This window comes from Mercenaria mercenaria, chromosome 4, assembly GCF_021730395.1.
Source record: "Mercenaria mercenaria strain notata chromosome 4, MADL_Memer_1, whole genome shotgun sequence".
NCBI lineage: Eukaryota > Metazoa > Mollusca > Bivalvia > Venerida > Veneridae > Mercenaria > Mercenaria mercenaria.
Window position 1 is genome coordinate 55,623,038 of NC_069364.1, and position 27,846 is coordinate 55,650,883.

The 27,846-nt window shown below is 34.6% G+C and overlaps 1 protein-coding gene across 27 annotated transcripts in view; it reads right to left on the reverse strand.

Moving 5' to 3' along the window:
* Positions 1 to 22,420, reverse strand: part of LOC123552894 (dynein axonemal heavy chain 5-like) — a 172,653-nt gene extending 150,233 nt beyond the window's left edge. For 24 of the 27 annotated variants that reach the window (XM_053541361.1, XM_053541354.1, XM_053541365.1 and 21 more), the window contains exons 1-18: positions 21,736 to 22,420; positions 21,146 to 21,297; positions 20,808 to 20,840; positions 18,330 to 18,503; positions 17,655 to 17,862; positions 16,785 to 16,964; positions 16,328 to 16,539; positions 15,722 to 15,763; positions 14,710 to 14,910; positions 13,751 to 13,875; positions 12,811 to 13,044; positions 12,299 to 12,432; positions 6,443 to 6,579; positions 5,680 to 5,800; positions 4,894 to 5,198; positions 4,154 to 4,413; positions 3,016 to 3,170; positions 2,150 to 2,275 (exon numbers count right to left, since the gene is read on the reverse strand). In XM_053541361.1, the coding sequence (XP_053397336.1) occupies positions 2,150 to 2,275; positions 3,016 to 3,170; positions 4,154 to 4,413; positions 4,894 to 5,198; positions 5,680 to 5,800; positions 6,443 to 6,579; positions 12,299 to 12,432; positions 12,811 to 13,044; positions 13,751 to 13,875; positions 14,710 to 14,910; positions 15,722 to 15,763; positions 16,328 to 16,539; positions 16,785 to 16,964; positions 17,655 to 17,862; positions 18,330 to 18,503; positions 20,808 to 20,840; positions 21,146 to 21,297; positions 21,736 to 22,260 (3,324 nt within the window). In that variant the 5' untranslated portion in view covers positions 22,261 to 22,420. The remainder of the gene's footprint in view (positions 1 to 2,149; positions 2,276 to 3,015; positions 3,171 to 4,153; positions 4,414 to 4,893; positions 5,199 to 5,679; positions 5,801 to 6,442; positions 6,580 to 12,298; positions 12,433 to 12,810; positions 13,045 to 13,750; positions 13,876 to 14,709; positions 14,911 to 15,721; positions 15,764 to 16,327; positions 16,540 to 16,784; positions 16,965 to 17,654; positions 17,863 to 18,329; positions 18,504 to 20,807; positions 20,841 to 21,145; positions 21,298 to 21,735) is intronic. The other 3 variants (XM_053541364.1, XM_053541349.1, XM_053541350.1) reach the window with 2 other exon arrangements.
* Positions 22,421 to 27,846: the final 5,426 nt, after the last annotated feature.

Sequence of the window (27,846 nt, forward strand, 5' to 3'; positions counted from 1 at the left end):
ATACAGATCCCATGAAAAATATGGCCTCTAGAGAGGTCACAAGGTTTTTCTATTATTTGACCTACTGACCTAGTTTTTGATGGCACGTGACCCAGTTTCGAAATTGACCTAGATATCATCAAGATGAACATTCTGACCAATTTTCATGAAGATCTCATGAAATATATGGCCTCTAGAGAGGTCACAAGGTTTTTCTATTTTTAGACCTAATGACCTATTTTTTGACTGCACGTGACCCAGTTTCGAACTTGACCTAGATATCATCAAGGTGAACATTCAGACCAACTTTCATACAGATCCCATGAAAAATATGGCTTCTAGAGAGGTCACAAGGTTTTTCTATTATTTGACCTACTGACCTGGTTTTTGATGGCACGTGACCCATTTTCGAACTTGACCTAGATATCATCAAGGTAAACATTCTTCCCAATTTTTATGAAGATCTCATGAAATATATGGCCTCTAGAGAGGTCACAAGGTTTTTCTATTTTTAGACCTACTGACCTAGTTTTTGACCGCACGTGACCCAGTTTCGAACTTGACCTAGATATCATCAAGGTGAACGTTCTGACAAATTTTCATGAAGATCCCATGAAATAAATGGCCTCTAGAGAGGTCACAAGGTTTTTCTATTTTTAGACCTACTGACCTAGTTTTTGATGGCACGTGACCCAGTTTCGAACTTGACCTAGATAATATCAAGATGAACATTCTGACCAACTTTCATAAAGATCCCATGAAAAATGTGACCTCTAGAGTGGTCACAAGCAAAAGTTTACGGACGGACGCACGCACGCACGCACGGACGGACGCACGGACGACGGACACCGCGCGATCACAAAAGCTCACCTTGTCACTTTGTGACAGGTGAGCTAAAAATTATTGAAAACTGGAAATAAACAAGAGAATCGCTGATGACGTCACAGTAACGTCGGCACTTTCATGCGCTTTTATGCACATGAATAAACACATATTATTTCATTTCTCTGATCTTTAATTTGTATGATAAAAAGAAAATAAATAATATCATCATTTACTTATAGTTACTCGAGATTATGTTTGAGAGCTACATGTATTAGGTATTTCATGTTAACAATAGTGAACGAAAATCAGTCGCGGACAGGCTCATGTCATACTATCCTAAATAATTGTGTTAATTACGCGTGATTAACAATGGCAAACAGTCCAGTTTACCAAATTTTCAATTGTAAAAATTATAGCAGGTGCTAAAATGGACACTAGCAAAACTATAGGTATAATTTACACTTTAGTCCGTATGTATGGCGGCGTTGTCTAGTCGTAATGCACTGTATGTCATAAACATCCTACTTTTAAATTTTAATTGGTAGTCTAATTTAACATTTTTGTATTAATTATTTGAACATTCATTTTATATTAGTATTGATGCCTATTCACATAACATGCTGTCGAGCAAGGTAAGGGCTGCAACATATCTTATAACCATAGTGTAGTGCTCTCTAAAAAAGAAGATAGAAATAGCCGACAATAATAAACACAAATCACGTCATTCTTACCGACCTACATTTTGGCTTAGTTTAGGTTTAAACGCTGTGTTTCAACATTATTTCAGTCATATACACGCAGTCAGTTTACCTTACCATCTCTCTAGGAAAGGACCGGTACTAGACTCACAACTTTCTCACATTAAGATTCATAGTCGACCAAGAGCCCTTTTCAAACGTCAGTCAAATAGTGTTCGCTATACAAATTGTGTTCGTTATACAAACCTCGGTTACAAGGAATTAGTTCGCTATACGGATATAAGGAACCTCGGTTATAAGGAACAATTTTCAGAGGTCCCAAGCTGTTCCTTATAAGCGAGGTTTACTGTATATTAGTCATGAATCTATTTCAATCTTAATAAAAACAATTAACCTTATAAAATCTACATTTATAGTCATTTCCACTATCTGAAAATGCTCAAAAAATTAATGATCATACATCATACTGACTCATGGCTGATTTCAACCATTTCAGAATCGTTACCAGTTAATTTGTTATGGTATGTTTCAGCAATGTCTTCACAACAATTTTTAGATTTTATCAAATCTGCAGTTAATATTGTCTTGACTTTCTTGTTCTCTGTTAATCAATCTAATCAATATGTTAACATAACAGCATATGTTACCTTCTTCACAGCAAGGATGTTGGAGACAGTTTGAAGACCTTCCATGACAGTTTCTACATAGTCTTGTAACATAGTACTTCTCTCCTCTGCTGAACGCAGCATTTCTTCCCGGAACATCTCCGGAGGCTGAAACACATACAAAACAGTACAGAACATAATACTTTATAAACCTGTATAAAAATGCAGGGAACTGCTCTACTTTTACAACAGTTACACTGTTGTTGTATAATGAAATGGAGCTATTTTCAATTAAAGCTGAATCAATATTTAGGGGAGAGTGTTTATTTGGACGATCTATTTAAACTATTTGATTCAAATCCAGTCATTTGCTTCTTCTATAAATATAGTTGTGTGTTCTTAAGTCAACAACATTCTTGTAACTTATAAGACGAGATGAATGGCATAAATACTATAAAACCATATATTGAATTCCCCAGGAAACGTATTTGACAGTAACACCTAAAATTAGTCATTAATAAATTTCCAATTACAAAATTATTTCAAGATATTCTTGAAATATTGCAATAACGATTAATGCTATTACAATAGAAACTTTTATAGTTAATCCTTAAACCAATTTCCAAGGTTCTACAACTGAGTTTTGAGTCCAGTCTTAGAATGTCGCCCTGCCATTGGTCAATTCAAGCTTCAAATTAACTAATCAGCTGCTGGAGATCTGAACCAGTCTCCAACCCCGAAGTCTGCACATCTTGCTTTGCAATATTAAATTTACAAAAAAATTATATATAATCTAAGGTAGAGACAAGAGATAAAGAGTTTCATTATCGTATAAAGTCTACAACTCTAAAATGTATTAAAACAGATGCAGTAAAATCTTTTAAAAATGCTACAGTCTTGATACCTACCCATGCCCTTGAAAATGCCAGTTCATGATCAAAGAGATAGAAGTTTGTGATTGTGTCGAGAGTTTTGAATACTTTGTTCTCCATCACATCATTCACTTGTTTCTGCATATTCTTCAGTTTTGTTGTCGCAGAGTGTATCTGATGTAGGAAGGCATCTAAAACAAAGAGAAGAAACATTTCATGATATGAACAAGTACCTTTTCATGAAAACTCATTAACACCTATTCTATAACTAATCATTTTCCCGTAATAAAAGCTAGATAACTCATGTACAGAGAAAATTAAATGATCAAAAGCTGAAATGTTGTTTGAAAAACAGCATCAAGTTCAACAAAAAGGACAGAAATTCGAGAGAGGTTCAAAGAAATATAATGTCTTTCATTTCTAAAAATCATTCAAAATTTCTGTAAAAAGTTAAATATTAATCATTTGATACTCTAAACCAATCTTTAATCCTGGAAGTAGTTGTAATTTATTACTTTAAGCAGAAATTTAAGACAGAAAGTCTTTTTGCATAAACATGTGTTCCAGATTTCAACAAAATTTGCCAATCAGAGCTCAGTAAGCTTCACTGTAAATCAGCTGTTAATACTGCTGAATGAATTAAAATTACAATATAAAAATACTCATTACAACAATAGAAAGAGAAGAAAAATGTTCACAATAGCCATGCAACTTTAACAAACTGTGATCATATTGACAAAACATGTGAAATATATATCAAATTACCAGCTTCTTAAAATGAAAACTGAAAATGTATAACAATTTCCCATTATTTGGTAAAGCTATTTCATCCAAATTTCTGTCTTAAGGCATATCAAAAAAAGATTCAGCTTAGCTAGGAAAAGGCTGAATACCTTTGGAAGGAAATGTTAATGTCACTTTCTCGTAACAGCAAACAGACTGCGTCAATAAATAAAGTGGCTTCCTCTGGGAAGCATTTAACTATTAACTTCAAAACTGCAGACTCAAAACAAATTTTCTTTCTATAGATACATGTAATAGTTTATACACCTTTTCTTATATAAAAATAATTAAATTCCGCAACTCCTAGTAATTTTTTTCACTTAAATTAAGTTTCAATCTTCCATTATGACATAAGTGAACACTGTCGAATGTCAATTAAAAATGAACGTACCAATATTCATACTGTTCCAGGCGAGAGTGTTCAGTCCTGGTTGTAACTGCTGATTTACATATTCTGTATGAGGGGTGAACAAATTCCTTAATGGCTCTGGAATAGCATTACATACATCCTTGTAGTCATTTAGAACAAGTTCAAGGTGACTTTTATAGTTCTTAAACCTTGCTTCCTGTGCCATGATTGCTGCAGCCGATTCTGGCACCTGTATTCCAAGTCTGGTCAGCCACTTTGCCTCATGAATTAACTCTAGAACTCTGGAAAACAATCAACAGATACACGTTAAATGATACTGTCTGTAAGCCTACACTATAAGCAAGCATGGCAAAGATGTATTTGACAGATTAATCGGCGGTAAATTCAGCAATATTGTTTGTTCAAATCTGAAATATCGTCTCATTTTCCTCCACTGGAAAGTAAGAACTACTCATGTCATTAAGATGCATGCACATTTAACAGTATGGTTTGGATATAGTTTTGCCTTAATACTCCTATCCTCAGTTTCTTTTATGTAAAGGCAGAAAAATCCGAACATCAATCTTAGTCTTTAATTAAAAGTGAATACAACATCTTATAGATTTTTTTTCCAGCTAATTAAAACACAACAAGCAAACAAGAATCAATCTTAAGTTTCAACAGTGTACCCACTTTCAATGATGTTACTTGTTCTAGATTGGAGGTGAGAAGTGAACAAAATGTACTGACATTGTCAGAGTAAACAAATTCAGGAATTTTACCTTTCATCAGCATTGACAACAATCTCATTTGTGACTGGGTGATGAACAAACAACGTTGCTCTCAATCCATTCCTTGCTTGGTCTATACGTCCCTTCCATTGGGTAAACCATAGACTTTCAAATGTAACAAGTGCTGTTGCTAGTCTGTTGTAAATACGAACTATACGCCCAAAATCTCCGAGCTGAGTAATGGCCTTGTTATCTCTGAACACCTTCATTGGATCCTCGATACGTTTCAACAACTGTCTTGACCAGTGGATGGCCCCAGCTACAGGAGGGGCATTCCGAACAAGCTGAGGATTTTCCTGTTGAAATAATTATAAGTTCTGATTTCATTTCAGAAATGAAGACATAATTACTTTTAATCCAGCCTCAAAGCCCTGTCTGTTGTAAACTGGTTAAAAGTTCCTTTTAAATGTTATTAAAAAAGAGATAAGTGATTTTCCTTTCAATGCTTTAAATGAAATACAAGCACCTCAATTCTAACAAGCAAGGTTTCACTGTCCAGAAAATGGAGCACTTTAGCGGTCCTTATAACATTAGTAGTGTAAAAAGTTCAAAAAAATTAAATGTTATAAGGGATAATTTTATTTTTAGATGAGCATGTTTGGAGGCTGCTGCCCTCAGTCTGATCATGATCTGCACTGTTCGCTTTTCAGTCAGTATCTTTTTTGATAAGCCACCCTTTTTACAAGCCACCCTTTTAACAATTAATGGTAATGTCCAAACTGAAAGATGAACCAGTCCATTTTAGAAATTTAGCAGGGTAAAGGTTAAGCTTTATACCTTATGTTGCTCGTATATCTGGTGCACCTCTTCCAGATCTGCTTCATACCAGTTGAAAGTTTCTACAAACTTCTCTGCTAGTGTTGCTCGAATACCTGGCCTATTCTGTACTGCCTGAAGTCTGAAAGTAACAGCAGGATTGGGAAATATTCAGCCCGAGTGATTAATTACAACATATCTGAACAAAATCTCATGTTTTATTTGCCAACAAATCATGCAAAACTAAAATACATTTCCATTCTAACGCGTTCGAAATACACCAAGAAGAGAAACTAATCTGGAAAAAATGCAGTTTTAAATATGAAGGCGTAAACCGGAATGGCTAAAAAGGTCATTTTGTGAAACGTGTCCTAATCAACAAGTTAATACACAGTTAAATCCTTCTTTGTTTATATAAAAGAAAATCTTAAAAGTGTTAGAATTATTCTTTAAGGCAAAAAAATGATTATCACACTGTTGCAAATCCAAAGGCCGTAACCTTTATTTCCTTATTTCATTCACTGATTACTTTCAAAGCTGTAAGTGAACATTTCTGCATACAAATTTTAACCATTTCAAGAATAAAGTTGCCAAAGTTACCTAATATTAACGAATGATCAAAAAAAAAAAAATAGTACTTTGTCTTTCAGTTTTATAATGTGAAATATTGTAATACAATAATCCTACTTTAACATTGCTAATGGAGCTTGTATACAACATATTTATGCCAATTTATGTTTATGATCTGCCCATATTTTAAACAACACATGAACAAAATACCTACCTAGTGATAATATCCAGACCTTGTTGTGTTTTCATCTTCCGACAGAAGATAACGTGTAAATAAGAGGCAAGGAATTTCTCCACATCAGCAACAATCTTTGAAAAATTACTGTAGTGATCATCAAACCTGTCTTTGTCCTGAAAGCAGAGCAGTTTTACTTCAGTATGCTTCTTGTGTTGTTTTTTAAGTCGTCTAGCAATTTTTCAGCTTTTTATAATGAAGCCAATTGAATGACTTAAGGGGGAATGGTACTTTGTCAAAATTTAAGATTTGCTAATAGTCGTTATATACCAAAATAAACTTGAAGTATTTCAAAATTGTATCATCATTTTTTAGAGCGATTAAACATGCGTATGATGTTACCATGACGTCGCAAACATGACCCGTTTTCGCGCTTTTTAACGTCCTTTTAATGGTTTTAGCACAAAAATTTGGTATAAACTCGATACTACAAACGTATTGTTGGGGGTCAATGCATTAGATTATATTATCAAACGACAGAATAAAGCAATTTCTTAGTGATAAATAACATGAAAGGTAATTTTCTATCCGAATTTCGTTGGAGTTCGAAAACAGACATTTGGTTGTTTAAGAAAATTCAGGAAAAAAATCGCTTTCTGATCCATTTTGGCAAAAAAAATGGCCCGTGGAATTTTTGCCAATTTTTTGTATGTAAAAATTCATTATGTTTTTAATGGCTGTGCCAAAATAGAAAAAGTTCACCGAAAGCGTTTTTCTAGTACAACCGTTGAATTAGAGCATTGTGTCGCAAAAAACCCAACGCGCTTAAGACATGACGTAAGCACGGTGAATATTTAAAATTATTAGCCTTATTTTACACCAGTGGCTGCAAAGATGGTGCTCTCCATACATATGTGGAACTATGCTTTCTAGCGCCTGTATTAATTCAGCTTCTCCTTTTTCTTCAAGATTTATTGAAACTCACTTTGCACTGGAAACAAGCTTGCAATGGAAATTATTTTTTTAATTGTTAATTGTTCTTAAAAAAAATATTCAGGACAATTAAAATGTAGAGTAAAATATGTTTGTACATCAGTCCAGAATTGCTTGCCTCTTTATGCAATTGAGCACGAAATATCGGGCTCCATAGCTTTTACAGAATTGCTCCATTTTTTTTGGCATCTGTGAAGTTGACCATATTTAATTTTTTTTCGTGTAAACTTGAAGTTTTCACACAGTTATTGTTACTTTCAAACATTACATATGTTGCAACATATATTTGTTACTTATTTATAAACTTAACCCAAATAATAAAAACAGTTAATTGACTGTTAAGCCATCGGATATGATGTGATATTCAACGGAGGAGACAATATTGACCCTCTCCAGTGAATCCCAATAGCATATCCAATGGCTCAAGGGTCAATAATAATAAAAATTTTCAAAATAAAATTAACATAAATAATTGACAAAAACTCAATAAAAATATTGCCCCTTTTTCACCCCAACTTTCAGAAAATTTTTAAAAACTTTATAGCAGTCATAGAAAATTTATCACTCACACGGGCGTGTTAAAATTTACATATATTTTATTTATGTATGTGTATTTATTTTATGAAATTTAGTTGCTTTAAAACAAACATAATATTTTAATGGAAAAATTTATATTTATAGATAGATTTATTAAATAATATTTCTTTAGTACTAATATTTACGAGATTATCCATTTTTGTCTTCATGCAAAAATATAGCCAAGGGAGACAAACAGATACTGATTAAGTACGGCTTTTAAATTTTACATTCTTATTACAGAAACACAACCTAAGTATAGATTTGTACCAGCTTTGTGTTGACTTGTCAGGAAATTATCAGTAGCGCGGTACGGTGACCTGGGAAAAAGGGCCATAACATGCGAGTTTGTCGGCTTATATGGAAATTCCAAATGAATTCATATTATTGTTTGTTTTGATTGATAGAATCCTGTTTTACGGGCCCTTTTCGTATTTTCAGTTAGTCAGGCGGTAGACAAGCTTAACTGCCGCTCATTGGTGCTTTTTTTTTTTAAAAAAATAAGCATTCTTAAATTTATTAAGCCCATTATACAGCCATTCTATTCAAACTTATTCTTTCAAAATACGTGTAAAAAAAGCTCAGTACATAATCCAGGATCGGGAACGGATTTAGCATTCTTTTTTGAGTGATCGTTCTCTAGTGTATACCGCTATTTTCATTTGGACCAACATTGCAACTTTTAATATATTTTTTATTGAATTTTAGGAAAGACAATTTTGTGAAACAAGCCGCGACGGAAATATGGACGAACATTTATCAATTCTATATCGTTATGTCGTCATGTAAAGGGAAAGGGGGGCATGTCCGTGATGGCATGTTTAAAATTCATAATTTAGTCGTTTCTTTAGGCTTTTTTCCACGTCCTGTGCAACCAAATAACAAAAAAACAGAAATATTAAATGAAATGAGCCGCCCCTTGTGAAAACCCAAACATACGGTGGTTTTGCAGCCCTGGTCAGGATCCTTTGCGTTCGCTAACGGTTTCCTAAATTGCAATAGGCTTTAAAGCGAACAAAAATGATCCTGACAAGATGCGCAAGTGGTCGGATCAAAGCTAGTCGCAAAGCCACTATGTTGGTTTTTTCATGGCGCGGCTCAATAACATATGTTAAACGGGGTTTAGAACGGTATTCCATTATGTAAAATTTGACGTGTAATCTTTGCAAACAGTACACGGCGGAATCTTAAAAATTATACGTAAAAATTTCGAATTTTAAAATTCCGCTGTACGCTTTCAAAAAGAAAATAAGTATATATATAAACTGTCAACTTTTAACTGCCTACGTGGTCTGATTCACTGAGATACTCACTGATGGAGGACTGTAAAATTCGAGCCCCCCTACCGAACATGGCTCTTTATGGAGAACACTTGGTAGTTTGTGTCGGAGGTTAGGGGTTTTAGTACTGGTCGTTTTCCCCGGAACAATGTTAAGGAAACTAACCCGCCATACTGTTGAAACGAGCGTAAAAACCTTGATTCGAAAATTAATCAACTTTTTTAACAGTCTTATTACCGTTTCTATAAATCGCCTTTAATTGTATCATTATACAATTTAAACGAAATTCCCCATTTGGATAGAACTGGTGGAAATGTTTGATTTTAATTATCCCATGCTTACCTAATGCAGCTGCAACGTTTATTGGGAAAAGGGGTTTTCCCTAAAATGCCGTAGCATTTTAGATTTTACATTTTTAAAATGTAGTACACTATATAAGGGCCATACTTAGTTTCGGAAAATAGTTTTTTTTTCCCGTAAAGTTTTTGTTTTGATTTTAAAAGGCCCTTTTCTCAACAGTTTTTCAGTCATATAACGGCGGGCGTTTAAAAACCCAACCAGTTTTCCTGGATTCTGTACCAGTACAAACCTGTTCTCCGCAAGTAACTGCCAACTTCCCCACATGATCAGAGGTGGAGGACTAATGATTTCAGACACAATGTCGTTTATCGAATAATCACGGAGAACATACGCCCCGTCCGAGGATCGAACTAGCCACCCCGAGATCCGTAAAACCAACGCTCTTACTATTGAGCTAAGCGGGCGGGGCTTCAGTAAAGTCTTTTTCCCCATATTTTGAACCATTGTCAAATACATTACCAAAATATGCATTAATCGACGATTCTTCTATTTTTCTTTCTTTTTTTTCCGTCCTTTATTTTCACTCCCGACCACCCCTTTCTTCAAAACTTAACTTTTTAGCCTTCTGAACTGTCCGTATTTAAACGCGACCTTAATTTAGAGAGCAGCTGAGTTTGAAAAAGGTGCATGAAGTGGCTATTGGAAATGAACATCAAGAAATTCTAGTAATTTAAAAGATACGCACTTTCAATGAAAATATTTTGGAATACTGCATGTTATGAAATGTGTAATTTTTTTACGATTAAATTGAAATATTTAATTCATGTCTCAAAAACTGCTTGCTTATAGGTTTCCCGGTAGAATTATGACAAGCCATTTAAAAAAAAACACTGCAACGTTACATAACGATTTCATGTCTTTTAACGACGCTGCAGTAGTACAAGTTCAAACGGTTTTACTACAAAAACGCTTCGGTGAACTTTTTTCTATTTTGGCATAGATATTAACAACATAAATGAATTTTCCCCACACAAAAATTTGGCAAAAATTCCACGGGCCAAAATTTTTTGCAAAATGGATCAGAATCCCATTTCTTCCTGAATTTTCTTAAACAACCCAATGTCTGTTTCGGGAAACCCCCTTCGAAAAAATTTAGATAGAAAATACCTGTTCATATTAATAATCACTAAAAAATGCTTTATTCTGTCGTTTGATTAAAAATAATCTAATGCATTGACGCCAACAATAAAGCTTGTAGTATCGAGTTTTATACTATTTTAGTGCTACCCTTAACGGACGTAAAAAAACGCGAAAACGGTCATTTTGCGACGTCATGGCAACGTCATACGCATGTTTATTGCTCTAAAAAGATGATGATATCAATTGGAAATATCTTCAATTTATTTTTGGTATATAAGACAATCAGCAAATCTTAAATTTTGACAAAGTACCATTCCCCCTTAAATTTTTCTCATGTAAGAATTCCACATCCTTTGCTTTCAAGAATTTCATCATTTTTAACAGTCACTAAAGTTCTAATTAGGATTATACAAGAGGGTCATGATGACCCTGAGTCGCTCACCTGAGTAATATGAGCCATATGTTTCAAATGGCAAACTGACGCTAAAATATTAGAAAGTAGGTCAGTAGGTCACATTCATGGTCACTGAAAGACAGTTTTAAAATTGGTGTACATGTCATCCAAATTTCAAGACTGTATCTTAAAAAACAAGAAAGTAGGTCAGTAGGTCAAGGTCACAGTCAAGTGATCCCTCATCACTTGGGTCATCAGGTAATTATAATTAAACAGTCCAGGAAATATGATCTGATAATTTTTGAAGTATTTTTCCTATTTAACTCATAATAATAACAAGTGAAACCCCCAGGGCAAGGCCTATTTTCACCCCAGGGGCATAATTTGAACAAACTTGTTAGAGATCCACCAGGCAATGTTACATACCAAATATCAAATGCCTCGGCCTTGAACTTTCAGACAACAAGATCTTTAATTTTTTTCCTCTATAAGTCTATTTTAAACTTAATACCCCAAGGGCAGGACCTCTTTTCACCCTAGGGACATAATTTGAACAATTTTGGTAGAGAAACACTAGGAAAGGCAACATACCAAATATCAAAAGCCTAGGCCTTGCAGTTTCAGGCAAGAAGATTTTAAAAGTTTTTTCCTATATAAGTCTATGTAAAACATGAGACCCCCCTCCCCGAGGCAGGGCCTCTTTTCCCTCCAAGGGCATAATTTGAAAAATTTTGGTAGAGGACCACAAGGCAATGATACATACAAAATATCAAAGGCCTAGGTCATGTGGTTTTAGACAAGAAGATTTTTAAAGTTCTTTACTATATACGTCTATGTAAAACTTGTGACCCCCGGGCCTCTTTTCACCCCAGAGGCATAGTTTGAGCAATCTTGATAGAGGACCATAAGATGATGTCACATGCCAAATATCAAGGCTCTTGACGGACACACGACTGACGATGCTTGACTAACGATGGACGATGGACACTGAGCGGTCACAAAAGCTCACCATGAGCCTTTGGCTCAGGTGAGCTAAAAACACTGAACCAAACTAATAAACCAGATAAACCACATTCTTTCTAGACTAAGAGAACAGTTCTATAAATTCATTTTTACTCACACTACACATGAATGGTTTTCAAACATTTGTCAACTGAAAACCTATATTTAATACAAAACTGATGAGAGCAAAATTTCTAATCACAATTTTACCTTAGATTCTACATCAAGCATAGTTTTTGTTGTGACGTTTTCACTCAATGACTGTGTCATGTTAGTCAAATGCTCAGCAATAATTGTAGAAATTGCTGGCCCTTCATCCTCCTCATCTTCAGGATAGTATTTTCCTGGTAAGCAAAAAAAGAAAACATACTGAGATTTCCTTTTTGGATGTGTAAATCAATTTCTAACATAAAGAAAATTATCAACAATAAATTTACTCATAACAGTAAGTTTTAACTGCTTTACCCCAGTTTCATTTTAAAAACTGAAAATAAAAAATAATGGACCTCTTCACGTAAAATTATGTTTCTGCAGACTGAACAGTTTCAAGCAGTATTTTCAGTTATACAAACAACTTTCTAGGCTAATTCATTTCCCAATGACTCTCAATACAATCTTCTTTTTTTTAATGCAAGAGAACACGGTCTCAGAAGAAATTTTCTACGAATAAATAAATCATTTTTCTGTCTGGATGAGACCTTAATTAGTAATCAGCTACTTACTTAGTGTTGCTAATTCCTCCTCTGTGAGACCCTGATTGTTTTCTGCCACATTAAATACTTCATCACCTGGTTCTACTGCAGTATATATATCTAGTTTTTTTTCATCTTTCACCGATTCCAGATCTTCTTCCTCTATGACCTCCTCGTCCTCAGCAATCACCCTCAGGCTACGGTCTGGAGACGCCATCTTTACCTTCACCTGAGCAAGGTCAGGGTCTTCCTCTTCAAATTCAACTGAAAGTAACACACAAATTTAATATCAAACTGTATAATTACTTAAAATATCAAACATTTAAGACTCTGAAACTTTTCCAACTAAGAAATGGAAGTTTTAAGATTAGATTTATAACGACCTTTTCAAAAACCTTTCTGAGACTAAGAAGTCTATATACAGAATTGCTTTATATTATGTGATATATTTTCAGCTTCTTTCACTAACTGCTGGCATTTTATTCATGTTGAAAAATATTGAGCAATGAGAAATATGAAAGTTCGTCAATGCACAAATCCAAGATTGAGTGCTAGCTGTACTAAAGACAATATAAATTGACCACCGTGAGGCACAGTTAACTTCAAGGATATTATTTTAAGAAGAAAAAAACGTCTTAATTTGGAAATCCTAATTAGGGTCAAAAGCATTCTGCTATTTTTGATCTGAGCACAAATAGACCTAACATTCTACTATTTTTTATCTGAGCACAGACAGACCTAACATTCTGTTATTTTTGATCTGAGCACAGACAGACCTAACATTCTGCTATTTTTGATCTGAGCACAGACAAACCTAACATTCTGCTATTTTTGATCTGAGCACAGACAGACCTAACGTTCTGCTATTTTTGATCTGAGCACAGACAGACCTAACATTCTGCTATTTTTGATCTGAGCACAGACAGACCTAAAATCTAAGTTTATCTTAGCTAAGTTTACTGATTCATACTTTTTGGCATAGGTTTGGCATCATCGGTTTTCTTGTATTTTCTCCATTCTTCCTGTTCTGAACCATCATCAATCACCAGATCTTCTTTCCTTGGTTTTGGCACTCCACGTGTAGACTTTGTCATTCTGTAGTCAACAACAAAGTAGGTATGTTTGCAATACAGTGTTTGGTCTATTGTTTGTAACACTTAATGAATTACCTCACAAGCTAATTGTAACCCTTTCATACATGGTTTTTCTAACCTCTGTAATTGCTGGATAAAAGCGTCAATTTTAAACTGTTATGATAATATGTTAGAAGCAAAAAACTAAGATATAAAGCCTCGAAATCCTTCAAAACTGCTATAAATAATAAACAGAGGCATTGGGCTTTTGTCTTACATTTTAATCATAGAATAAGTAGGTCAGAAAGAACCAAAAAGGGAAAATGACATACATGTATCTGAGAAAGAACAAGAGCTGTAACTAATGGTGACAAATGGCCCCCCCCCCTCCCCCAGTGCCTTGACCTTTGACCTGGTGACCTTGACCTTTGACCTGGTGACCCCAAAGTCAATAGGGGTCGTGTACTAAATAAGTACTATCAGCATGTGAAGTTTGAAGGTCCTGGGTGCAGTGGTTCGCGAGTAAAGTGCCTTCAAGCAAAAAGTTAACGCTGTGACGAACGAACGAACTAACGAACGAATGGACGGACAGTTGAAAACTAATATGCCTCCCTTTGGGGGCATAAAAAGTGATTCACTACATACACAGTATGGAATATATTGGGAAACAGTTATGTACCTGGAAACTTGATATATTTAAAATCCTTGTCCTGTTTAGTTATTTATCACATGGTGTTAAGCTTTTTTTTACTTTTCCTACCTTTTAGAGCGAACTATTCATGATAATATAAATACATCCTGAAAGTTTTAACAATGAAAATGAACAGCAAGTAGTCACTACTGAAAAGAGACTTACTTGGTATACTGGGCTAATGTATTGATGACATCTATCAACTGTCTTATCCTGTTACAGAACAAATCAAAATGTGACATGATAGCTTCCTCATCTGTCATTGGTACACCGTGACCTTGAACATCAGCTAACAGTGATGATACCCCTTTCTTAGGTGATGACCCTGTCACTCGTGACGTACCACTTAGTAATCCTCTGTTTGATCTAAAAGACAATCAACATATATAAACTTCGTATAAATTGTCACTCATAAGCAGTGATTGCTTTACTTAAAGCAGTATTGTAATAAACATTTTTCTGGCATATTACTTAAGTGTACATACAACCATTCTATATTCACCCAAGTATGCAAGGCTATTTGTTTATCTGTTGGGGATAAACCACACTTTTCAATTGTATTTTAGTTATGTAATAACAAGCTTTTAACCTAACCAGAGTTTCCGGACTCTGCACCAGTTCTGACTGTTCTCCACAAGTAAATAACTTCCCATAATCATATGTAAAGGAGGAATGACTCAAGACACAACTGCCTTCTGTCAAATCTTCACAGAAAAACCAAACCCAATGATCAAACTTGCATCCTCTCTACTGAATCTTGTACTCTACCTTAGCTTACTCTGCTGGCCCAAGGCCAAGTCGCAGCTCCACAACATTAGATATGGCAGTATCAAGCTATCATAAAATGCAATTTACTCTGACTTCTTGATTTTTTTTTTTTTTTTCATAGTTATTTTAAATTGCTACAAGGTTTTGCTGTGAATAGCTCAAGCTAAAATTCATTGCAGAATGAAATCAAGCTATAAACAAGTTTCTAATAGTTTTAAAAGTGACATGCGTATTTGTATAAATCTAAATGCAAACTGAAAATTGACTGAATACAAATTACAAAGATCGCAAATAGAAAAATCTATAACTTGAATATCATAAGCAAAACAAATGTACAACTGATGAAAACAAACAGCAACAGAACACAACAATGAAATACAATAAAAACAAAATCACATTCAACATATACCCAATATGACTTGACTTTGTTCTGACAAGAAATCCATTTTTTCTATCAACAAAAAAATAATTAATAATTAAACAAAAGATTCTTGAAAACTTTAATTCTATATATATTTTTTGTAATATTCTGTGTTCGTATTTTACACATCTTTTGTGTGTTTTTCTTAAAAGGTATCATGAAAGTACTGCTGAAGTCTTGGCTTGTTACTGAAAAAAATGTAAACTTCAAAGCTGTGATACAGTTTTTGTGGTTTTAAAGCTCCCTGGCCCTCCTACACACTTACGAGACAGAAAATGTGGCATGTTTAACCCGATTTTAAAATTCCCTAACCGTCCTATACTACTGAGGGATAAAAAGGGTGACATATTTTACCTGGTTTTAAAGATCCTAGGCCCTCCTACTCTACAGTGGGTAGAAAGTGTGAACTACCTTACAAGATTGTATGGCCCTTCTAAACTACTGAAGGTAGAAAATATGACATGTTTATTTGGATGTAAAGCTCCCTGGCTCTCTTACACTACAGAGGAGCTGAAAGTGTGACATATTTTACCTGCTTTAAAACTCCCTGACCCTCATATACTACTAAAGAATGGGAAGTGTGACATAATTTACCTGGTTGTGAAGCTTCCTGGCCCTCCTACACTACTGAGGGATGGGAAGTGTGACATGTTTGAAGACTGGCCTATTGAATCTCGTAGGGATCTCAGCGTCTCTCTGTAGAAACCCTGTAGAGTAAGACAGGCTTTCAGCCTTCCATACAAGGTGTCATCATGCAGGCCAAGGTCACGGCCTTCCTTTGTCTTACTTCTTCCAGTAGCACCAGGCTGTAAAGATGAAAAGATCATAATTGAGTCACACAATGAGAAAACCAACATAGTGTATTTGTTAACAGCATGGATCCAGACCAGCCTGCGCATCCCTAATTGCAATAGCCTTTGAAAGCGAACAGCATGGATCCTGACCAGTTGTATGGTATACATACTGACTGTCACAGTATGACACACACTCCAAATAAATAAAGGCAAAAAAATCTTGTAAAAGGAAAAATGGCATTTGAAAGTTTTCTTACCTTTAATTTTGATTCTACTTGACTTTTCAGAAGTTTTATTTTTGGATCAACGTCAGTGTTTGATGTATCACGAATCTCAATCTCGTCTTGTATTCTATCCCACAGTAGATCATCATCTTCCATTGTCAGGGTACAGTTTTTGATGTATTCCTTACAAGCCATTACAAGCTGATTAGTAACCTGTGCACAAAAATACAAAATATATAATAACATGTGCATTTTTTCTCTGCAAATATGACATTTCACTGAAGTAGGCCATGAATGGAACAGTTTTTAACTCTTTGCTTAATAACTAATTTATAACTTGAAGTCAATCCAAAAAGTCATGGCAAAAAGCTAATGCAAAAACAGCAAGAGGGAGAACTTTCTCACTCTCATTTGCGAGCTTTGGTTGCCGGAAAAATAAAAAGTCAGGCCTTATTTTTCCATCATCCTGGGAGTGCCATGAACACCAATGGAATTTGAAATGGAATTGGAAAAATACCTCCGTAAAGTGCCTTGATTTGGAAAATTTGAAACTATTAATATTTTTTGTTGTTAATAACATTGGAAATGTGGGTAGCAAAAAGTAAATACTGATTACTTACCTAAATGCACAAGGAAGTTTGTATTACAACAAAAAAACTTAAAAATTAATAATCAGTTGGGACATTTAAGTTCCTAATTGGAGAAAAAACCATTTTCTCTTTGAGACAGCCTCTTTTATCAGTGGTTACATTACAGTAAAAAAAGTCCTATAAATATCCATCAAGTATCAATAGATTGGACATTAATGCATTCTGTGATAAATGCTTGTGAAATCAACAGAAACCAAGTGTTAAAAAGAAAGTCAAAATAAAGACTGCTGGAAAGATCATCCAGGTTGTTAACCTTTGTAAACATAAGTCCGAGAAATCCTGTGCGAGCATAGTATCTGGCTATAGAGTCCATCTGTTTGACACTGTTACATAGGCCTGGTATGGCAGTGTTTATAATAGTAGAGGGTGTAGAATCTACGCTGTACAGTTGGTCAAAATGCCGCTTCAGAGACTCAAGAAACTTCACTTTGTCTTTGGTATCATTCATTCCATCTGTAATTCTGTATACAAATATAAATGAATAACATATGAGACTTTGATGGTAAATTTGATAAAATATGGCTTTCAATATTTGAAAGATGACACAGAAATATTTTCTGTTAAAAGTGATGCTTGTGTGGGTATTATAAGACACCTAATTATGATGGGAAGAAGAGGCCTTAACCTTTTAATACAGTGATCAGTGAATTCTGTCAAAACATTTCTTTAACCCTTAGCCTGCTGCAGGCGAATTTAACAGCCTTTGCAAACAGCTTGGAACCAGATCAGACGCCGATTAAATCGGCGTCTGATCAGGTTCCAAGCTGTTTGCTACTCTGACAATATTTCTTCCAATTTTGGAGCAAATTGAATGAACTTTACAATTTTAGCAGACGACATTTCCAGCAGACGATAATTTATCTAGCATGCTAAAGGTTAAATATTTATGAGCTATAAGTAAGGAAGGTTTAACTACTAAAGATCTTACGCAGCATCTATTTGCTTCCATTTTTTCAGCAATCTTGACTTTGCAGTAATGAGAACACCAATAACTGCCTTGCATTCTTTTCCTTTCAACTGTTCAGTGATGTTGGTAAGTAACCTCTGACGTCTACGCCATCGCTCAAGTTCCGACAGTGGACCAGCGTTAGGATCCATGAATCTGTCATAAAAGAAATATCAAATGTTACGGCAAATATTGTAACAATATACTTTATAAATATATAAAATACATATAAAAAAAACAAGATCATAAAAATATAAGAGTAATAACATGTGACTGAAGGGCTATAGGTCTATTTACCTAAATTATCAAACTGTCTATTGTTGTTATGATGAAAAAAGGTCAATGGCCAAAGACATTAAATTCCAGGGAAGTTTTAAAACTTGGGAGTTGGGTTAGAATAGTAGTTTTAACAAAAAATTGGTTATACCTTCATTTTTTCAAATGGACATCCTTAAACATTACATCTCAATAAGGAAGTGTCCTCAGATATTATGTGTGTAACTAATTTTGGACCAAATTACTTAAATACCAAACCCAAATCAACACAACTCTAACCTTGTATTCCAAACAGACTGTTGGAGTTTTTTAATATTGAAGTTTGTCCCCATATATATATATATATAGGCATATAAGATATTAACTATTTGGGTTTTTTTGGTTAAATTCCCACACAACACATTAAATGAGGTGTCTCTAGGTCATGCATAAGTTAAAAGCATAACCATGAAGTTGGATGGAACCATCTAACTTCCAATACGAAACCAGCAGAATGACTTCCTCACATGAAAGAATTTGACCCAGAGCAAATACTGAATGGATAATGAAATCACCCAAACATAAAATTACTTTCAGATATTGTGTTGACTAATTTCTCAAAATCTTAAAATAGGGATTTTCAGGATCAAATATTTAGGGGTAGAAACATTCTATCATTCTATTTTGTTTTTGACTTTCTTTAAAAATTACGTATCATTTGATTCGTATAAACTACATCTGAATAGTAATCAAACCTGTAATTAAAGGGGTTTTCACATTTGACCTACTTACTTTATTCTGCTATCAAAATTGTTGAATTATATAAAACTTGGATATTGTTTTTTTTGGGTTAAAACATTAGTGAGACCTTAATGTAATTCATTTTTATAATAAAATAATGAGCCGTGCCATGAGAAAACCAACATAGTGGCTTTGTGACCAGCATGAATCCAGACCAGCCTGCGCATCCGCACAGTCTGGTCAGGATCCATGCTGTTCGCCAACAGTTTCTCTAATTGCAATAGGTTTTGAAAGCGAACAGCATGGATCCTGACCAGACTGCGCTTTTGCGCAGGCTGGTCTGGATCCATGCTGGTCGCAAAGCCACTATGTTGGTTTTCCCATGGCACGGCTCATATATACACTGGCACTGGCATTAATAAATGGTAATCTATCATACATCTTGCCTTGTAAATTGATACAGCATCTAATACTCTGAAGATTTATTCAGCAGTTCAATAGTATCAGATTATTTGTTTAAGAATGATAATTATATCGCAAACAGTCAGATTTGTAGTTGATTATAATCGTTGTTTGGAATTCAGATGCGAAAGAATTAAATCACAAAGGGTGCATAATGACACAGAGTTTCAGTCTTTTTTGTTTAATATTGAAATAAATTGGGTCATATTTAGAAGAATTAAATATAACAATGATGCATCTACATGTATTTACTCTAATAAGCTCGACTTTTTAATTCAAGAAAAGAGGTGTAATTCTTGTAATTTATACAAATCATACTAAAAAGGAAACATATAGTTGTCAGTTATGCAAATTTATGTCAGTTGATAAATATGTTTCCTCTCATATGTACTAATCAAATAAACAATGGTAATAAGATGATAACTGAAAGTCTTCAGCAAACCTTGCATTTTGTATTACTAGTGTCTATTTAAGTTTATTGACTTAAGCAAGTCTTAATCCTGTTAGTTTACCACAGCTGAAGAGTTATTAATATAAGCATCCTGGTCAAGTTCTAGTTGTTTTTTTTTTAAATAAATATAAGCAACAATATGCACACAACTTACTATTAATCTAAATTGTTAGACAAGACACAAAGTTACATTAACCAACCACAACAATTTAGTCTCTTTCCTTGATTTCCCCACAATTCAGTGCAAACTTAATCACTTACTGGTACACTAAATTGTAATTTATAACATTCTGATCAGGTGTTATTTAATGAAATGCCTTAGCAAATACTATGGTAGTATGCGAAGGAAGTTAAGATTCCAAGGACAGAAATTACACAAAGTAAAAAGAATAAAGGTATATTAACTTAAGAATGAAATCGCAACCTTGTTTAACATTTTTAAAAAAAGCAAAGCACATTTCACAATGCCATCTCAAAGCTATTCAATCAAGTCACATTATTATTCAACTTAACATAGACACAGTTTGTTAGACATAAATACATCAGATCACCTTGATCTTTCTGGGAAAAGAGCATCCATTTTTCTAAAACAAAATAAAGATTACAGAAAAAATGGTTCTTTGTGAAAAATATTAACATGCCTAATACACTGAAGAGATGAAAAGGTACTAAAATAATGAGATATTATTTCTGTTTGTATTTAGTAATTACAGAGAAGTTAAAGTAAAGAATTCTTGTACTTTCTGCACTATGGTATATATCTGTCATCCAAAAACATATCTTATTCAAAAATTACATCATTTCAATCAATTTTCATGAATGTTAATTCTAAGTTTCATATTGCATAAAATAAATATCTAAATTCTAAGGTTCTAACTTATCTAAGTACCTTTCATCAGAAGTATCTGTGAGGACAGCTTCAATTGTATTCATCCATTCTGTGACTAGCTCTTCATACTGACTTATGAGCTGGGGATCCAAGGCTGCTGCCCTCTGCTGCTTGAAATCATTCAAAACAATGTGGTCTGGTTGTTTTAACATCTTGAAAATAAAAGAAGAAGAAAATTATTTTCGGCAAAATATTCAAAGAAAACATACAAAACGGGATAAAAATACCAAAACATGTCTTCTCATCAGCAGGTAGGTTCATCTAGAGGTTTCATATCATTACCAGAATACAGATTACACAAATGACTAGAAAATAATGACAAATGCCCCAAACATACCTAAACTGTCATTTTATAAGCCCACTCAGACTGAAAGCAATCTGAGACTATAGCACTGATGATTAAAATGTGCAGAATGACTGGGCTGCTCATGAATTCATTCTAAAATTGTGAAACAATATAACAGTGACTATAAGTCTCTTCAAATTTCTTTAAAATTGTCAAAATTCTGTTTTTAATTAAATAATAATAGCGTTGTTAAATAATGTAAAAATGCTCCAGCATAATGTAAAAATTATTTAGTTTATGTTACCATTTGCTTTGAAGACTGTAAAGAAGCTGTTGATTCATTAAGAGCTGTTAGAAACTTGTCCATATTGTTCATCAGCTGATTCTGTCCATCTGGATTACATTCACCCCAATCCTTCTGGGCTTTCACTAGTGGAATATAAACATCCGACAACAATGTTGTAAGAGTTTCTATTGTATTATGCTTCAGTTCCCCACAAAATATATCTCTTTCCATTCTTGTACCATCGACATCTTTATCAACACGATTACGTAAGAAGTATAAAATGTTGACATGTTCCAGATTTGTGTCTTTCAAAGATGCCAGTGTCCCTGTTACATGAAGCTCTCGTGTGGAAACGATGCCAGTCTCTGGTTTCTCGCAGTAAAAAAATAATCGACATGGCCCACCTGCTTTCAGAAACTTGTTAATTTTTGCAAGTGTCGTTTCTTCTATCATAAAATCCTCTAGCAATGTTGGATTATCATAGCCACCGATTTTGAAAGTTTCTTGAATTTTACTGGCTATCCACCAGTGTCTCTCATCCATTTTGACTGATGTGTGGCTTGTGCTCTCTGTGCAAAACAATTATTTTGTGACACTTACAATACACCTTCTAATCTGTTTCGTTTGTAATTCGCAAATTTATCGAACATAAAATCCCAAACCAAACGTCTGCATGTAGGCCGCCATTATTGTTGTTGGTAACCGCAATCCCCGGATGAACGCACCTGTCTCAAACGGTGTCATGTAAATCTAAACGTTATGTCCGATCTCTATACGGTATAATACTACTAAATTAATCGCTCTATGATTATGGTCGTCTAACAGGTTTTCGTGGTATAACAAGTTTTCGTGGTAGTTTACATTTACACCGTTTGCGACTGAGCATGCGCGAGATTGCCGGTTGTTTGTAAACAGACGACACGTGAATTTTGACCTAGTTATTTTATGGAGAAATAATGCGTACAAAACAGGTATATTTAACAGAAAATTATATATTTGTGTGAAAAACATGAAATTTTACCAAGAAATTTGCATAACACTTAAATATCCATGGTATCTTCACTGTTTCTCTTCTTTTTCATCTTATGGAAAAATGCAGGTATCTTATGAATATTCATTATGCAAGGGAAGTAACTGTCAACATGCAAGGGCCATTTCAAAGTAATTTTTATATAGCATAAAATAAAATATGGACTGGTATTTACTGAGAGCATAAAGTAAAACACAGAGTGGTTTTTTAATATAAAAAATAAAACATACATAATAATTTTCAGTCCCACCCAAGTAAAAGAGCCAAGTACAGAAATTATAATTCTGAGACATTGCAGAAGGCATTCAAAGAATGGCAAGATGGTAAACTTAGTGTTTATAAGGCAGCTAGATTGTATGGAGTTCCAGAACAAACATTGAGAGATAGGGCAAATGGATCAATTAAACCAGATGTTACCAAATCAGGCCCTGCAACTCTGTTGTCAGCTGAAGAAGAGCAGTCTATCTGTGATCATGTTAAGAAAATGGCACTGTTTGGGTATGGTTACTCCTACATGGAGCTCAGAGTTCTGGCTACTGATACAGCAGTGTTTTCTGGAAAGCTACCTAAAAACAGCAAGCTTGTGAGTGAGATGTGGTTGGTCAGATTTCTTAAGAGACATCCAGATTTGAAGGGTCTGAAACCACGTTCTCTTTCTCTTGTGCGTGCCAAAGCTGTCAGTGCTGAAACAGTGGAAGCATACTATACTGAACTTAAGCAGGTTCTGGAAAAATATGACCTTCTTACAAAGCCACATAGAATATTTAACATTGACGAGACTGGTATTACACCTGAACATACACCACCTAATGTTGTTGGTCCCAAGGGTATGACAATACCAGCTATCACATCTGCTCGCTCTGGAACAACCACTGTAATTGCTTGTTGTAGTGCCACAGGTCAGTCTATCCCACCCTATTTTGTGTTTAAAGGTAAACGCTTCAGTGAAGAATTAGTAAAGGGAGCTTTACCTGGCACTGGTGCATGTATGTCTGATAAGGGTTGGTGCAATAGTTCCATTTTCAATCAGTACATAATGGAACATCTTTCCAAGTTCATACCTGGGGGTCTAGGGAGTGACTTCACCCTAATTTTATATGATGGTGCTTCTTCCCATTTCAGTCCATTATTGATAAACTGGGCCTTAGAAAATAAAGTAGTTCTGATGGTCTTACCTGCCCACAGTTCCCACTTTTTACAACCACTTGATGTGGGCGTATTCAAGCCTTTCAAATCTGCATATAACAGAGCCTGCCAGGAATTTCTCAGGGTCAATGTTGGTCGACAAATAACCAGATATGATATTTGTGACTTAGCTTGTAAGGCTTATACTAAGGCTCTCACCCCTGCAAACATTATGAATGCTTTCAGGAAAACAGGTATTGTACCATTCAACAGTCAAGTCCTGTCTGCTGAGAAATTTTTACCTAATGAAATCACATGTGATACACAACCTGACTGTACCTCTCAAGCAGATATGTCTGAAAAGGACAGACCTGAAGTACCTGACTCTGTATCAAACTTTCTGAAGAAAAAGATACCAAAGTTTGTACCTCCTCTTAAGAAGAAATCTCCAACCAGCACTATTAAAATTTGTACATCTGGGAAAGAGATTACTAATTTACCATTAGCTGAAAAATTAGTTTCAGTAAAGAAACCCAAACTTGACAAAACAGTGAATGAAACAAAACAGCTCCAAGTCCCTGTTAAAAAAGCCTTGTCATATGAAGTTCCAGGCCCTTCAGGTGTAAGTACCAAAAAGACTGCAACTATTCCTGACACTTGCAGCCTTGACAGTTCAAGTGACTCAGACAGTGACGACGAGACATGTTGTGTTTGCAACAAATACTACCCTGACAGACCAGATCATGACTTTATTAGTCTTGTGAATTGGGGCCAGTGTGATGTGAGTGAATGTGGTCACTGGGTTCACCTTAAATACTGCACACCAACTAGAGTGCTTAGAAGAAATGATAAGTTCTTCTGCCCATGCCACAACAGTGTATAAACACTACTTAACAAACTATACAAAATGTAAATATTTGTTATTGTTGCCATGTTGGACAGTTTAATTCTTGTTGGACAATTCATTTTACTGTTGGAAAAAAAAACTTTATTATGAAAATGACATAAATGCCAGAATTTTAACATAATGTATGTTTTGAGCCGACCCCCGAAAACTTGTTTGTTATCGATCAACCATTGCACCGGTGACCCAGATATAAACAGCACTTCTTTTGTAATAAATTGAAGCAAAGGACCAGTTAAAACGGTATAGGTAAGTAGATTATGAATAATTTCACAAGTTTAATATATTAAGTTTTGATATTTTATGATATTTGATGGCCAATTTTTTATCAGTTTCGTAAGTACCACGAAAACTTGTTAGACCATGATACAAAGATATAATTCATTAGTAAATAAATTTGTTACACGTTCTATATAAAATCAAAAATCCTCCGGGAGCTTTCATACATAGTCAGGCCCATTTAAAACATAATTACCAACCATATATTCATAAACGAACTATAATTAAAGACCTGATCCAGTCCTACCTTTTAACCTTAATTGTCACTGAAAAACCATGAAAATCCTGACTATAAAGTGACGCCTGTCAAAATAGTCTATTTTATATAAAATTCTATATAAAATACCTGTGGTTTTGCGTGCTAAGTGTGGTGCGTGGTTAACTGTTACCTATTGTAATCATGGGTTGCATACATGCAATAGAATTTGAATAGCCACGGAGCAGGGCTTTAACCACAAAACATGCAAAAAAGTTGGGACCAAGTATCTAACTATCTTCTAAGAAAGTTTTTGTCTAGCAGGTCAACATCTTCCTAACTGACTAGAAATGTTGATATGAACACATATGCAATAAGGTTTGTTTACAATTCTTCGCCAAAAAAAAAATCTTGCTACCAAAATTTCAAATATAGGTCCACAATGAAATAAAACATAACACATAAAATGCCACTTTTAACAGGGAAAAGGTTTAGGAATTTTTGTTTCCGCCATTATCTGACTAGCCACAGTGTTTCTTGATTACCTATTTAGTACTATTATCCCTACAAAAAAAGCCACACAAGCATCCAAGTTTATTTTTAGTCATTTTTTACCTAATAATAATGACTGCAATACTTCCAACACTATATTATTACTTTTTTGCCATTAAATATGGGCACACTTTTCAACAAGGTCTCTCCTACTAAAGAGAGCATTTTATGTATAGACAACAGAATGGAACTAGATGCAATGCTAGCAATGTTTTGATACCTTAGGTGGATGGTCGTTGTTCTGACACCATCTTTTTTAATAACACAGTTTTAGACCAAACAGTTTACAATTAAGACAAAAGTATGATTTTAACAAGAGCACCGCCTTGCGGGTGCTGACGCTCATCTGATTTTTTTTGTGTAATAGAAATATTGTCCTACCCATGATTTTCTAAGTCTAAAAAGGGCCATCATTCTTGCAAAAAGCAGGATAGAGTTATGTTTCTTGATGTACAGTATCCACTTATGATGGTGAAAAACTGTTGCAAGTTTTAAAGCAATAGCTTTGATAGTTTATGAGAAAAGTTGACTTAAACATAATACTCAACCAAGAAAATGATTTTCTAAGTCCAAAAGGGGCAATAATTATTGCAAAAAGCAGGATGGAGTTATGTTGCTTGCTGTACAGGGTCAGCTTATGATGGTGAACAAGTGTTGCAAGTTTCAAAGCAATAGCTTTGATAGTTTAAGAGAAAAAGTTGACCTAAACATAAAACTTAACCAAGAAATCTGATACTTTCTAAGTCCAAAAGGGGCCATAAATCTTGCAAAAAGCAGGACGGAGTTATGTTTCTTGCTATACAGGGTCAGCTTATGATGGTGAACAAGTATTCCAAGTTTCAAAGCAATAGCTTTGATAGTTTAGGAGAAAAGTTGACCTAAACATAAAACTTAACCAAGAAATCTGATATTTTCTAAGTACAAAAGGGGCCATAAATCTTGCAAAAAGCAAAATGGAGTTATGTTTCTTGCTATACAGGGTCAGCTTATGATGGTGAACAAGTATTCCAAGTTTCAAAGCAATAGCTTTGATAGTTTAGGAGAAAAGCTGACCTAAACATAAAACTTAACCAGGCAACGCCGACGCAGACGCCGACGCCGACGCCGACAACCGCTCAAGTGATGACAATAACTCATCATTTTTTTTCAAAAAATCAGATGAGCTAAAAATGGAATGTGGAGACCAGACTCAAGGTTAGGTTGTGATTGGTTGTTTCAAAGCACAATCTTAAAACTGACCAACTGAGATACAGAATTCGAAGACTGGTCTCCAAACTGAAGTTTCATAACCTTGAAGTAGGTTACCAGTAAGAAATCTTCTCCAACCCTCTCGTTAAGTACACATTGTCAGAAAGTTAAGGGCATGGCCCAGAAAATACCATTTCCAAAGGAGCACTGGTATAGCACCTGAGTGAATGAAGTAAAACATTACAGAATATATTATTGCTGACTTTTTTCAACCCCTACTACTGTACAATCATCAATATTTTGTTAGGATCTAAATTTTGTGAGTGAATACAAACATAATACAGTACAACCTCTAGAGCAACCCCCTTTGGGAGATGCAAATATTGACTGTTATGTAGAGGTTGTTGTTCTAGAGTATATTTCAGCTTGGGGAAATTTTGAAGATGTTGTTATAGAGGTTTTTGCTTAAGAGAGGGCCGCTCTGTAGAGGCTGTACTGTAGCCAGATAACAACTCAGCACGAGTAACAATCACTAATATATGGCTGTGGAAGGACAGACAGACTGACTGGCAATGCCAAAACTATTTCCATCTACTTTTTATTGGAAATAATTAATCCCCCAACAATATTAATGATGCCAAAATATAATATCTCTTTAAAGAGAAAAAGAACAAGTAACAAGGGTGCCGCCAAGCCAGGCAATATACGCCCCAAGGGTTACATCAGAGGATAGCAGCGAAATTTAAAGAACTTGACTGTTGAAAGCCCAAAGGACAGGAACAACAAAAAAGAAAGAAAAAAAAAAAAAGATTTCTAAGTCCGAAAAAAAATTCTTACCAGTCAACATCAAAATAT